At 46.6% G+C, this 14,828-nt stretch overlaps 2 protein-coding genes across 3 annotated transcripts; one reads left to right on the top strand and one right to left on the bottom strand.

The window, feature by feature from the left end:
- Positions 1 to 967: 967 nt before the first annotated feature.
- On the top strand, positions 968 to 4,203 carry LOC143009767 (cytochrome c). 2 transcript variants are annotated; one of them, XM_076161832.1, is made up of 3 exons: positions 968 to 1,114; positions 3,100 to 3,274; positions 3,411 to 4,203. In XM_076161832.1, exons 2-3 carry the CDS (start codon positions 3,106 to 3,108, stop codon positions 3,554 to 3,556), a joined length of 315 nt encoding a protein of 104 aa, XP_076017947.1. In that variant the 5' UTR covers positions 968 to 1,114; positions 3,100 to 3,105; the 3' UTR covers positions 3,557 to 4,203. The 2 variants fall into 2 exon arrangements, with proteins under 2 accessions (XP_076017947.1, XP_076017948.1); XM_076161833.1 differs by lacking the exon at positions 968 to 1,114 and adding an exon at positions 1,656 to 1,783.
- Positions 4,204 to 6,650: 2,447 nt separating this feature from the next.
- On the bottom strand, positions 6,651 to 13,705 carry mrps5 (mitochondrial ribosomal protein S5). Its single transcript, XM_076161834.1, has 12 exons — positions 13,636 to 13,705; positions 12,715 to 12,858; positions 12,503 to 12,628; positions 12,257 to 12,370; positions 11,858 to 11,977; positions 11,719 to 11,753; positions 8,765 to 8,855; positions 8,279 to 8,325; positions 8,127 to 8,184; positions 7,756 to 7,818; positions 7,530 to 7,666; positions 6,651 to 7,172 (listed from the first exon to the last, which is right to left on the bottom strand). Exons 1-12 carry the CDS (start codon positions 13,682 to 13,684, stop codon positions 6,948 to 6,950), a joined length of 1,209 nt encoding a protein of 402 aa, XP_076017949.1. The 5' UTR covers positions 13,685 to 13,705; the 3' UTR covers positions 6,651 to 6,947.
- Between the last annotated feature and the right edge of the window lie 1,123 nt (positions 13,706 to 14,828).

Here is a 14,828-nt window from a genome sequence, read left to right as displayed (position 1 = left end):
TGTTGCTTTTATCAGCAGCCAACTTATATTGTGTTCACTTCTGCCTCTGATGAAATGCACACATTATTAAATAATATGCTGTAGCTATTACAATTATGAAATAATTATATTCTTATGGGATACATTTTTACGGAGGCCTGTGACTATGCACATAGGCATGTTTGGGGACTGGCTGCGTTAGCCCATACTGTATGTGTGATTGTTTGCGTAGGTCTGGCTGGTGTTAGTGACGCTCTCAAGGACTGTCAGTTATGCAAATAATTGTGACTGTGGCACAGAATGTAATTCTGTCTTGATGGCTTCATTTGGTACTGTGTACAATGTTATGTAAATGTATATTTGAGTTATTAGATTTATCAGTTCTCAGGCTGCCACAGATGGATGAGATCAAGAGCAACAATATAACTTGTGTTTGTAATATCATTCCTGGTATGTGTTTGCACATTCATTTGACCTTAATAGTTACAAAGCTACCAAAGGCACTGTGAGTTAAGAACTTGATGACTCTGATTGTGATATGGATAGTTTGTAATATGCACAACTATTTTAAATTACAGATCTAATTTGGGTCATATTTTTTTCAATTAACTGGTAAAGTGACTGGAAACCATTGTTTAGTTTCTGAATTAAATAATAAATACTTAAATTTTTCATTAGCAAAGTAAATGAGGTGGATCAAAGTGGCCATGTTTGTCCTTATAAGGCTGCTCTACGAGGCGCTGGTGCTCCAGCGGAAGACGATGTATGCGACAAGACACATACCAGTTCCAAAACTGAGCAGTGGCTTCCTTTTTAGTATCTCTGGCGGCTGACAGACCATCGGTTCAATGTAACGAACTGAAATGAACACGACAACTTTCTTCAGCGATGATCTGCCAGCACCATTCCATTACAACACGTAATAATAGGACTTGGAATGGAACGGGGCCGGGCTGACTGAGATCACGACAGGACTTGTGCGTAAACCATCTTGCACGTGATTGGATGATGACGTCGAATGCCGGTGCCTCTACAGTAGAGTGACCTTCTTCGCGTCCGCTAGAAGCCGCTCATCAGACGGAGGAGGCAGCAGACACCTTCAACTTCAGGGTTTACGCTCACGGTTGAACTAAAGGTACTATTTTATACCTCACAATGAGACAATGGACGCTACAAATGATTATTTTCAGACAATGGTAATCACATTCATTTAATATGCTGAGATGGAACTTAATCAACGGAAGGTACTGCAGACCGGTGTAGTGGGATATCTAGTGACCATTTGAACTGGGGACAATGTGAAAGTGGACAATTTTGGGCTTTCGCCTGGACAACCAAATGATGGTTTTTCAGTTTCCTTGGCATCACAACAAATCATCGATTCACCCTGGCTAGTCACTAGCTAACACGGTCACTGGCTAATCCACTCACTGTCATGTCTATCGCTAACGTTAGCTCCCATATTTGTGAATATGTATATATGTGTATATATATATATATGTGTGTATGTATTTGTGGGTGCTCTATTTGGGATCGCCGGGTGCTCGACAGCAACGCGAAACGTTTGTTGTTGGACTCAATGATCCTGAGTGAAATCCTCAGTCTCCGCAGACATTCTAGTGTGAGGTTATGTCGCCGACATTGAGGCATCCTTGACGCCGCCCGGGCAGGCAGGCAGGCTAGCTCGGCCGGGCTAACTGTGCTCGCACCTGACAGCTGGGCAGTGCAGTCGCTGTCATGGAAAGCGACGGTGATTTTGACGGAAGAACCCGGCGTGGAATCAAGGGACCTGCTCCTGCAAAATGTACCGCGGTTTTTAGGGCTCCGACATCTTTCTGCTGGATCTGAAACGCATCAATATACGATAAGAAATGGAAAGGCTCTCAAATCTGCGCGCTACCCGTTGCATGGAAACATAGTCGTGGTTAGCTAGCCGACAGAAACGAGTACAGGAATGTCATTAGATATCACAGTGCAGAGGTAGTTAGTTTGGAGTTCAGTGTTTGTGCCGCTTAGACGGTCACACTGAGCCTGACGGGGTCGCTTGGTGCAGCCGGTTTTCATTGCGGTCACGTAACGGGTTTAAAGGCAGCAACATGTCAAAATTGTTGAAGGGAACCTTTAAACGTTAATTTCACCTCGTAGACAGAAGGAACTTTTTTTTGTGTGTGTGGATGCTAACGACACCGCGGAATGAACTCTCTCACTAACCTCTTAGCGGTGTGTGAACGTAGGCTCGGTCGAGATTAACCCGGTTGACACGGTAGACCGGGCCGTTTCCGTCAAACCAAGTAGCCGGTGATAACACCTGCAGCGCGGCGGAAAGGGCGACATAGACGCGTCTCTGCTGCTGTTGGCGCCTTTTTGCCGGGAGGGGGCTTTCATCTTCTTCGTCTTCGTTTGTGTTTAAATGTCGTGATGATACGAGGCGCGCGGCGGTTCTTCCCTCCTGCAGGTGCGCGGTCCCCTGAAACGACCTTCACAAGATGGCGCCGGTTCAGCGCAGGACACAGTGAAGGAGAGCAGAGCGGACATACCGAGTTCTGATCACGTTACATGTACTTGGGTCTCAGTTAGTAACAAATACAGGCTGTTTCTGCTGTCAACAACTGTACCTGTCAGATTAATATGAAATATTAACAGGAAATACAAAAAGGGGACAATTCAAGTTAGTTGGAAGTCGCTTTGGATAAAAGCGTCTGCTTAATGACCGTAATGTAATGTAATGTTAAGTTTTCTGTATTTTGACCACAGTTAAGTCACTACTGTAACCGATTATGGGCGGGATAGTCTGCTGAAAGTGGCATTTGTTTGTAATCATGTCAGAAAGCCGAAGTAACAGTGAGTGAGTTAAAAATAACAGTGCCAAGGTGAGTGGAGCTATTCTAAACTATGGACACAAGTACAATGCAGCACATTCAATTATCTATCAAGAAGTAACAGTAACAATTGGTTCTATAAAGCTGCCTAATGCTAGTGTAAAGTGACAGGATATGTTGCAGCGCAAGGGCAACTTTGGCTCCACTACTGGTGTACGATTTAGTGTTGGTGTCCTGTCATGTCAGTCAGGTTGAACTTTTTAGTCATCCTTTTGTTTTGCATGTTTCTTTGTTTCCATAGCCAACAATGGGAGACATTGCCAAAGGAAAAAAGGCGTTTGTGCAGAAGTGTGCTCAGTGCCACACGGTAGAGCAGGGGGGCAAGCACAAGGTCGGCCCCAACCTGTGGGGCCTGTTCGGACGCAAGACCGGCCAGGCGGAAGGCTACTCTTACACGGATGCCAACAAGAGTAAAGGTCGGTTCACTGGAGCTTTGCTTTCCTTGTACCTTTTGTCAGTGTTGTGCTTCTTCTTGGATAGATTTAACAATTTGCAAATGAAGTCAGTAAAGGTTTCATTACTGACCCTCAATGTTAACCCTCTCTTACCCAGGCATCGTGTGGGATGAGGGCACCTTGACAGAGTACCTGGAGAACCCCAAGAAGTACATTCCTGGAACCAAAATGATCTTCGCTGGCATTAAAAAGAAGGGAGAACGCCAAGACCTCATTGCATACCTCAAATCGGCAACATCATAAAGCAGACACAGACCTAAATATTTAATATAAAATCATTGTTTTAACTTTTCTTTTTTTGTTTTAGGCATGAACAGGCTTTATGTTTGTCCCATTGGTGCAATTTAGTGGTTGACAAAGTGGCACTGATGACTCTATGTAAAAATGCAATCACCTTATTTAAAAATGCTAAACATGAGAAGTCGACTAAACTGTCACCCATCACATTTTCGACAACGTGCATCCAGTTCTACCACTCGCTAACAGCGTCTGTTTTAAAACCATAAATCAAAGTTGTCAAGCAGTTGTACCAGAGTGACTAGAGGTTGGACACCTTGCGTTTCTTGACTTTCCATTTATCGTGTGGTTCCACAGATGAATGAAATAGCCCCTCCAAACTCCTGTTTGCGCCCCCTGCCTGTCATTAGAGCCATTGATGGAGTTTTTAACTGTTCTGAGATGCACTGTTACCTGCCTCCTTAGAGATCAGAGGTGCTGACTACAGACGCTTGTGTGTGAGGTCAGCTGGCACAAAATCAACCCCCCCCCCAAATCTATCAATGGTACTACTTACAGTGAAGGGAGATTATGTTATTTACCTGGTTTAACAGGCCTGTAAGAGTTGCATTTTAACTTATTTTACTGTAAAGATGACAAACTGATGTTGTAAAGTTGTAAACTATTGATGGAGCTGTTGGCTGTGAAAGCTGGATAAGCCAGTATATGAAGTATGTACATGAAGTATATTCAAACACGGTCAATATGTTCGATATGATGGATGAAACATCTATTAAAAAAAAAAAATGTAAATGTCACTTGTGTCTTCATTGTAATGTGGTAGATACATGTTAAACAGGTCTATATTTTGGGTCTATCATCAGTGCTTAGACGGGAGGCGAAATTATCTTCCATTTGGTCATATCTATTTTCCCCTTTGCGGTGCATCTTTGGCCATTTGTTGGAACACCAGATGCACTCCACACTTTCTAAAATCAATGTTTTCTTTTGTAAGTACAGAATATGAATAGAAAGTGAATATTAATAATTAATTAAGAGATTAAACGTTTCCTCACAACCAGAGGGTCATGGGTTCGAATCCAACTGGGGCCGCTTTCGTGACTCTGCATTGAACCTGTGCCGGACTGGAGCCCTGTCCATGACTCTCACTCATGACTGCTTTGATAGGCTCCTAACCCCATGTGACCTTGTGCAGGGGAAGTGGCTATAGATAATGGAATGACTGGTTGAGAACCCCACACATGATCAAACCCTCAGTCAAACTAGATTAACTTTATTTTCAAATACCTCCACTAACACCTGCTATATTCATCTCAACCGCCTGAGTTTGGCCTGAAAGTGTTAAAAGAGAGAGATTGATGGAAGATCTTATGCCCTCATGACTGTTAATAGGAGAAACCCACTGGTATTTGAATTATCTATTTAAACAGTGGAGAGAAGATTCAATTCGGGGTGCCACTATTAAATGAAAAACATGTGTGCACACCTCCTGTGTAAATGCATCTAATCCCAGCACTCCAAGGCTCCATGTCATCACTTGTGGGTGAGTTGGACTTGGGACTCATACTCAGAGGGTGACACACGGTCATATCCTGACTGGGTCATGAAACCATTTGCTGCTGCTGTGGAAGGCTTTCTAGGAACTGAGCCAGCTGAGGTTTGACACCAGCCCAGAGACGTCATGTGTCCATGTGACCAGAGCTCAGTTAACAGCAGAGACCTGACCGGTTTAGTCTGGATCTGCCCTCAGACAACCTGTCGGCACACATTTGTTTCTGATAAGATGTAAACGCAAGGTTAAATGATATGAGGATCTGATTTACACATGTATGCATAATAACATATTTGTTGTTGTTATCTTTGCATTACTTGTGAAATGTTTACTCTGTTGCCTCTGACTGGAACTTTAACACAACATGTGTGCTGTTTGTGAGACACAAGAAGATATACACACAGACACACACTCACACAAACACAGCCACCATGAGGGTCTCCCTTCAGGTTTATTATTAGAGATGAAATATGACACCAACAGGGAAATATTCATATGACCAGCAGGTGTGTGTGCGTGTGTGTGTGTGTGTGTGTGCGTGGAGGCGTGTGTGCGCGCGTGACATAGATAGTAACACAGTCGGCGGGAGAACTCAATATACTCTACAGCCAAGGTCATGTGAAGTCAAAATGTGATGATCATGCTATAGTTTCATTGTTAAAACCAGAGAGGACACGAGGATACAAGGGCACACACACACACGCACGCACGCACGCACACGCACACACACACACACACATGCAAATTATCATTTGAAATCTGAACTGAAAGTATTTTTTCATCACTGCTTATTTATCAGAAACGCTACAGTCCAATAAAGTCGGAGACGATTGGCTGCATGTTTGTTCCGCCTTTACTCTCACCTCCATTTGACTTTCTTCAGCCTGTGGAACTGTAGAAGTGTAGTGGGCGTGTACGGAAGTGGGATAGAGGTCATCGCACACTTTCTCACACACACACACACACACACACAATAACATGAAGTAGCTGAGAGAATGCTGTGCTGATTTACATGCAGGGCGTTGTGAGGACAAACAGCGGCCATGATTCAAACTGCACCTGTCAGACGCCCCGTCAGGACATTATCTGCTCAGATGAAAGCATCACACAGAGGGAGACGCTTGGCCGTCTGTTGTTTGATGGCAGTACCAGACCTGGCCCAGATTGCATTAAGGACCCGGCCCATGTCCCTGGCAGGACCCAGAATGCACGCTGGACGGGTCTGTACAGGTCTCACGGTCAGCTTGTCATGATTGGTGACCTGCATCGTTTCCTGAAACCCATTTTCTTGCCCACATCAACAACCGCTTTAATGTGATTTAAATCGGCCATTCTAGCTCTCAAACACAACCCCTTATGCTCTAAACTTGTGTGTGTGTGTGTTGGTACAATGTTGACATTTTTCCTCCACTTGCCTGCCGCTAGGTGACAGCAAGTCCAGAGTCAATGCTGCAGTACGTGAAGGAGCCAGCAGAGGCACTGTAGAAGCCGCTGAACACACACACCAAATTAAATATCTATAGAATGAGAGACATGTACACAGTGCAGTACTTTGAGATTGATACTTTATTGTAATAATCCATATTTAGCAATATTGCCATGACAAGGAGGAAGTAGATTCATGAAGACACAGTGACACATTCACACACTGTAGCCATGACGATGCAGACTGTCATCACCACATCCAGGGTCAAATCCTATATTATTCTTTGCATAAATTCATATTGTTCCACTTTATCTTTCACTGGTACAGAGAGGAATCGGCCACGTTCCAAACCCAGTCTGACAGGTCTGACAGTCTATGTGGTCCCAACAGGCCAAGAGACCAGAAGCCCCCTTCCCTCTCTACCAGATGGTGCGTTTGAGCTTCGCCCACACGGATCCCTTGGTTCCCTGCGCGACACGTACGTCGTCCCAGTTCAGACGTGTGTTAGGAATCTCGTCCTCAGGCTCCGGGTCGGATCGTGCTCCGTCTTTTGGACTTGCCACCACGATGGGCAGAGGGCCACGGGCCGACTGGAACTCCACGACGTGAAGCTGCTTCTTATCTGCCAGGGTCTGGTGGGTTTTCTGTAGGGGGGAGAGAGATAGAGATGGATGTTACCAGAAGACGTTTCCTGTTTAGTTTGATTTGGTTCTAGGAGGAAATATTGAGACATTTTGTTGTATTTAATGAGCCTGAGGCAGATTATGGGGATCATCTTTAAATGATTGAGGAGTAAAAGGGTTCACTTGTCACATACTCAGAATACAGAATGTTTCTCCATAGGCATCTATACATTTGTAAGACATAAATCTATAGAATTGATGTCACATATTTACGACAGTGTGTCTAAAATGATCTAGAGCAGCCGATCTGTGTCTTAGGTCTCTGCCTGATGAGGCCTGCATTCGTTCATGTGGAACCATTCTCTAGTTCCCACACACCTGATTGGCTAACCCGATGAAGAGCGCCCTGGTGATGTTCAGGAGGTTAGTCGATCCCTCCACCTTGCAGTACAAATCCTGTATGCCGATCAGCCGACACAGAGTGATGACGGCACGATGGCAGCGCAGACCGTAACCTACAGGGAAGGACAAACAGCTTCAGACAGACAGACACACACAGCCAGACAGGCAGACAGGCAGGCAGGCAGACAGACAGGACACCTACCACTGTTTTGTTTCTTCATACGTAGAGTCGTCCTCCTGAACTTGGATTCAATGTCATGATAAACTATCAAAAAAGAAAAACTGAGTTGAATTCACTGCCGGCCCCGTTTGAGCTCTCATAGCGTCTTTCACGGATCGTACCAACGCGGGAAAGTTACAGGAGGATCAATGGCAGACGGGGAAGGAGGGACGGGAGAGAGAGGGAGGGAGGGTGAATACAGCGCAAAGACAAGAGGGTGAGAGACACAGAGGGACAATCCAGTGGAGGCAAAGCATGAGGAGGAGGAGGAGGAGAACAAGCAGTCAAGCAGAAGAGAAACGTGAGGAGGAACAAGGAGGAGAAGGATGAGGACAAAACAAAGGAAGACTTACTTGTGTGGTTGTTGTATCTTTCTATATAGTACAAGAAGTTGATGGCTCGGTTCTTTGCCTGCAGAACACACACACACACACACTTAGTTCTTCCCATCATCACTACCAATAACAGATAGATTGATCATGTTGAGTGTGAGGTGTGTTGGTACCTTCCTCAGCGCCGTGTGTCTGTCTGCTGCTTTACCCAACGCAAAGCCTTAAAAGAGGAAATCGACTTAAACACATCAATGACATAAACATTTACACGTCAACACACGGCATTCACTAGATGTGGACTGAAACACGGGTGTACAGCTGTCACACACTCATGCTGCAGGATAGTGAAGTGTTTCCATTTTGTGGAGGCTTCAGACACGGTTGAAGCTTTTTTGCTGCGTCAGGATTCTTCTTCTTCATTCGTGCGTGTAAAGAGCTCAAAAACTGTCAAAACATTCTGGCACTTTTCTCCCAGAGGCTCCACACACAGAGAAGAAGAAGAAGTCTCACTGACACTTATTCTGGAAACCTTTAGACTTCTCAGCGGTGCCAGTTGTCAAAACGGTTTCCAGTGGGCTGGCAAACTCTGAGACTCTAGGAAAGGATTCTTATCTATTAACTCTTCTAAAGTTTTGAAAATGTCCGTCTGGCAAACCCACCTGCGGCTCCGTTGCCGTTTCCCACGGCGACCAGACAGCTGATGGATCTTTTCCTTCCCTCCTTGGCTGTCATGTTAAACACACTTTTCACCTGGAAATGACAAAGAAACAATAAATAACAAACGCAAAAACATCTAAGGACGAATGAATGACACACACAAACACACAAACTACCTGCTCTACATCTTTACAACCACCGGGGGTCAGTATAGACCCACCACAGGGAGGAAGAGGGGCAGAGAGACGAGAGGGAAGGTGAGAGGATGAGCTGAGGACAGAGGTGAAGACTCCACGGACAGAGAGGAAGAGGAGGAGGAGGAGGAGCTCCTCTGGATCAAAGACGTGCAACCCGAGACACACACACACAGACACACACACACACACTGATACTTTTGTACATCATCCATAGTTTCATCAATCTCCACGGTAACAGCATGACATCACACCATAAGGATGTTGTTCCTGAGCTTTCTAACTGAGGTCATGTGATCTTCAGTGGCCTGTTCCCTCCCGTACATGAGAACAGATTTAACCCATTCAACAGGAAATGGAATAAGGCCATCACATCCTCGTTACCATGGCGCCTGCAGCCATGACTCATCTTCACCTACAAGGACAAAGCTTCGACACTCAGACATGAACGGTGAAGATGGAGAAATGAGCCAAAGTGAGACAACACACACACACACGCACACACACCCCACAAACAAATCATGTCCTCATAAACCTGCACCCACATGCTTTTGTCTACTCTGATAGGACGGATTAATGGCTGTGTGTGTGTGTGTGTGTGTGTGTGTGTGTGTGTGTGTGTGTGTGTGTGTGTGTGTGTGTGTGTGTGTGTGTGAGAGAGAGAGAGTGAGTGAGTGAGTGAAGATAGAGAATTCCCCCTTTTAACCAGATGGAATCGTTTTAACAAACAGTTACAGCAGACAGTTCTGTCTCCTTATGTTTCACTGGGTCTGGTAGCTTAGTAACAGCTTAGGATCAGTCAGCATCGGGCCAAACGTCTCCTGTGAGTCTGAGCATTTGGATGAAGAATCAGCGGTTGTTGCCGGGCGGCAGCAGAGCAGCAGATGGGCCGAGTCGTCTCTACAGGATGAGCGACAGCATGATGGTGGGAGGTTTCTAACTCGCTCGCTCGTCTGTTTCACGTCTACAGCTGCGTCTCTATCCCAGTCTGTCTGCGCTGACAGAAGAGTTCCGCTCGGTGAAAACAGGCGGAGAATCATTCCCGCCCCCATCCTGTCACACACCAGCCAGCGCACCGCTCCCACACGGGACAAGACAATCAAGGTGTCAGCTATTTAGACTCCGGGTGTGAAAAAGGCCTAAATCAGCTGTGTGTGTGTGTGTGTGTGTGTGTGTGTGTGTGTGTGCGTGCGTGTGTGTGCGTGTGCGTGTGCGTGCCGACCAGTACGTGAATGGTATTATCCAGTATGTGACTCTGGCAGCAGATGAGATGAGCTCTGAGCTCGACCTAGCAGCTGAAACACACTCATCTAATTGTGTGTGAGCTGATGTCACTGCACTTTGACTTCCTGTGAAACTTTCAAGGTTCTTGACTTGACGGGAGGAAGAGAATCAAAGCCTCCCTTTGCTCTTCTTCCCTCTTGCCCTTCCTGCTGCTCAGCCATCCTTCACTCCCCTCTCTCCCCTCAGCTGATACAGATCAGCCTCACCTCATCAATGCAGCAGCAGCCACAGCCGCTTTAAGCTCTACAGGCTGCTGCCCCCCCTCGGCCCCCCTCAGCTCGGCCCTGCGTACGGTAGCATGGCTCCCTTGGGGCTGATGTGGTCCATAATCCAGTTTTTCTTTGAAGCTTTGTTTGTTTTCCATTTTCCTGCAGCTAAGAGCTGAACCCCACCACACACACACACACACACACGGATGTATTCTCTAATGGCGCTCCGGCATCGTTGTCCTTGGGAGATGAACCCTTCATTCCAGTAAGCCCTTTTCATTTCATTAGGCCTGAATTTATAGTGGTGCACACACACACACACACACACTGGTGGATATTTATAGAGAGAGGGGGGAGGGGGGGGGGCATAAAAGCTTCTATCAGTTTCAGGGGGGAGCCTACTAATGTCTGTGACAACACTGTTTGATGTTAGGAGGCTCAGGAAGACTATCAATGACACACACACACACACACACACACACACACACACACACACACACACACACACACACACACACACACACACACACACACACACACACACACACACACACACACACACACACACACACACACACACACACACACACACACACACACACACACACACACACACACACACACACACACACACACACACACACCTAAAGTGGTGGCGCCACCATCCAACTTCTGATTGGCCTTTTCATTGGTGTATGACATCATCGCCTCTGTGTCAGATGCAGAACTGTCCAAACACACAGAGGGACTCATTCATCAAAACACAATTTAGCTCCGGGCACAGATCGAAACTCCACATTTCAATAAGGATCTCTTTTCTCTGTGCCGCCGCCTTCGCGACATGAAGTTCAGTTCTGCTCACTCAGCAGAATTACCTCACAGACCGGCGGTGGGGCTTTCTACCAATCTGACTTTGGAGGAGCAAGATGACTGAGCGACGTGATGCAGTGCACTGACTCATGAGAGGACAACCAGCAGGACGTGTCAGCCGGTGGCGGCATCTGTCCCTTTGGCGCGCTCGGGACAATGAGGTCACAAGAACGAAAGACAGACACCGAGACGTGATGAAGTTTAGAAACGTGGTGATGAAATCAGAGCGATTCAGGGATCAAGAAGCTTCTGTCCATTCAAGGAGCAAAGGACCAAAGAATTCAAGAGGTAGAAGGATTCAGTTATGGAGAGAACGACATGAAGAACGGAATGTGGGACATAAAGGAGGAAGAAGGGGTTGCCATAACGACCAATGTCAAGAACAAGAGAAAAACTCACCTCAATCACACGGGAGTCAAAGTCCTCGTAGGTTTCTTTAGAAAGGAAAAGAGAAATAATTACCTCTCACACACACGGCCTTGTGTGTGTTAACACAGGAGAGAGAGAGAGTGTGAGAGTGTGTGTGTGTGTGCTTTACCTCCGTTGGGTCCAGGGTTGGGATGGCCCAAGCTGGTGCCTCCCCAGGAGTTCCCTGTCCAGCCTCTCTCCCTCGTCACCTTCATCCTCCTCTTCTTCTCCCAATTATCTCTCTGACGCACTGCAGAGCCACAAATGCAACACACACACACACACACACACACACACACACACACACACACACACACACACACACACACACACACACACACACACACACACACACACACACACACACACACACACACACACACACACACACACACACACACACACACACACCAGATATCAGAGCAGAGACGGAACACCGGGAACAACATCTTCAAACCCCTGATGTGATCATTTGTGTTCATTTTGTGTCACAGCGCACACAAACAACAGTGTGTGTGTGTGTGTGTACCTAGTTCCTCTTGCATCTCCTGCTGCTCGGCGTCGCCTCTGCGGGTCAGCCTCTGGACCATCCCGTCCTTCAGCACCGGGGAATTCAGACCTGGCCACAGAAAACCACCACGACCTGCAAGGGGGCGAGGGAGGGAGAGAGACAAAAGGGTGAGACAGAGAGAGAGAGAGAGAGCGAGCAAACACACTTAAGTGACGTCAGTCTGCTCGGGCAGACAGACGGACAAACAGACAGGCGAGGTCTCACCCTCTCCCAGGTATTGTCCTCGGTTCAGATCTTTCTTCGATTTGCGCTTGGTTCTCTTTCCACGGCCTTTACGGCCTCCGGCTCCAGTCTCTGCTAACACACCCTTCCACAGCTGGTCTGCTGTCACTGCACACACACACACACACACAAACAAACTTAGAGATTGAAGTGTTGCAGCAGTGATGGACGTCCTCTTGTCTTCACACACGTACACTTGTTGAAGAAGCTGCTGTGCCTGCTCTGCTGCCATGCTGTCGGCGGTGACGCAGGGTGTGTTTGGATGAAAGGTGCCAAGACGCCACCCGCCAGGTGGGACACCTGACGTGCTCCCCCTATGGGACAGTGAGGAACTGCACCTGGAACACAAGAAGACACCCCATGACACTTTAGTGAATCAGTTGGGCCACACAGAAAGAATAAATTACATTTATTGACTAGCTGAGTCTGCGGGGTATTTTATTTTGAAAAATAACCGGATTCTCTCTCCATCACATCCATCTGTGCCTCTTGACACAAACCTGTGATGCCCAGAGAGACTAAGTGAACAAATAAACAAGCATACATGTTTGAGAGCTTAGCCCGATAATGAGATAAACAAACACAGAGCTGTTTTTACAAGAAAACACCTAGAGTCCAACTCCAGGTGACACAAGACGAGTTAACCGAGACCGGAGGACGAGCCTGAGGTTTACTGAAGGACAACAACGAGGACGATGAGGACGAGGAGGACGGAAGCGACCGCACTGACAGCTTCATACTCAGCGGGCTCGGCCTCACTGCTCAGGCTGAGGAGCCGCTGCGCCTGATGGACATGAGGACATAAGGACATGGGGACACACTCCGGGCGTCCCTGTCTCCCGTCATGGCCGCCTGGTCACAGGTTAACCAGCTCAGGTCTCGCGCTGACTCTGCGTCACGGTGAGTTATCTTTACTTTGCACTTTGTTACTTTGTTTTGATGCTTAGTATTCCCCTGTAACCTCTCGTGACTCCGCTCGGTGCTAACGCGAGTCTCCGGTCGTTGAATAAAAGCGCACGTCCGCGTATCTTAGCCCGCACACGAGCAGCGAACTCGCGGGTCTGCGGCGCCTCGTTTCCCGCAGCGGCAGCACGAGAACAAGCGGATGAGTTTACCTGAGAGAGCGGAGCGGAGGACGAAGCGCAGCGGCACGAGCGCAGCCATGTTGGATCTGTCAGGGGTCCGTCAGAGGACAGCGAGGTGTCTGACGCGTGCCTGTTCAAAAATGGCAAAAGGATTTCGTGGAATTTACTTGTTTCGCAAACGATAATGTTGAATAAATCTAACGGACTGTAAGATACACGGCATTTACTGGAATTTATTCATGCGAGCCATGAACCATTCTGTGGCATTATTGACGATAGTGTGACTTTTAATTTGTATGTATTTTTTGACTCTTCCTCCAGTTTACTTCTATTAGAGAAATATAGAACATATGCAAACAAGACGTTTCATCTGTTTTGGCATAGCTCTGCAAAGGAACTACGTTCAGTCTGTGTGCCTGCGTGTGTGTCAGTATGTAGCAGGCTGCCAATCAGCCTCTTCTTGCTGTTGGACTTGATTGCCGCAGTGACTGATTAATTATCCACTGTATGCGTCTCAATTTCACCACATTCAGAATGATTTCCTCAACATTGCAGCTGTTGTGCTGAACACAGAGGCGCTGCAATCAAAGAGCTGCAGCAGGAAACAAGGCCGCCCGGCTGTGAGGCAGCAGGAGGTGTGGGTAGCGTTTGAAAGAATACATTTCCTTTTTCTACTGCAACGTTTCTTCTAAAATAATTGCCAAGTAGTGACAGACAGCTTGGTCCCAGGCTTATGTAACAGGAGTGAGTCACTTTCTCGACTCTCTGCAGTGATGAGCGAAGGAGCGGGGAAATATTTTACAGAGATAAACACAGCGATGTTGTTCAGTGCAAATTGAGTTAAAGTAAAGCGTGTGTGTGTGTCTCTGCTTGGCACTGGACTGCATCATGTAGTCTAGGCCTTTATGTTATGGTGTCGCTTCCTTATGATTAACCTGTCAAGGCCCGTCTAGCTGTGCAGCACATTTACACAGGCGTCAAGGTGAGAAGCAGCGATAAAAGAGAATAAAACACACACAGGAAGGTCTTAGAATAAAACAGGAAATGACTGGATACATATTTAATAGCACTTTTTAGTACATGCCTATAAATTGTCCCATAATGACAGCAGTAAAATTTGTGATAAAATAGTGGAGTTAGAAAAGGAAGAGTAAATCATAAAACACAAACTAAACTTGGACAAATTAAAGATAAAACTTAGGAATAATCAAACATAAAAACGT

The sequence above is a fragment of the Genypterus blacodes genome, unplaced genomic scaffold (assembly GCF_046128005.1).
Source record: "Genypterus blacodes isolate CSIRO-AG114 ecotype Tasmania unplaced genomic scaffold, CSIRO-AGI_Gbla_v1 ptg000115l_1, whole genome shotgun sequence".
Taxonomy (NCBI): Eukaryota; Metazoa; Chordata; class Actinopteri; order Ophidiiformes; family Ophidiidae; genus Genypterus; species Genypterus blacodes.
This window is presented reverse-complemented; position numbering and strand designations above follow the sequence as displayed.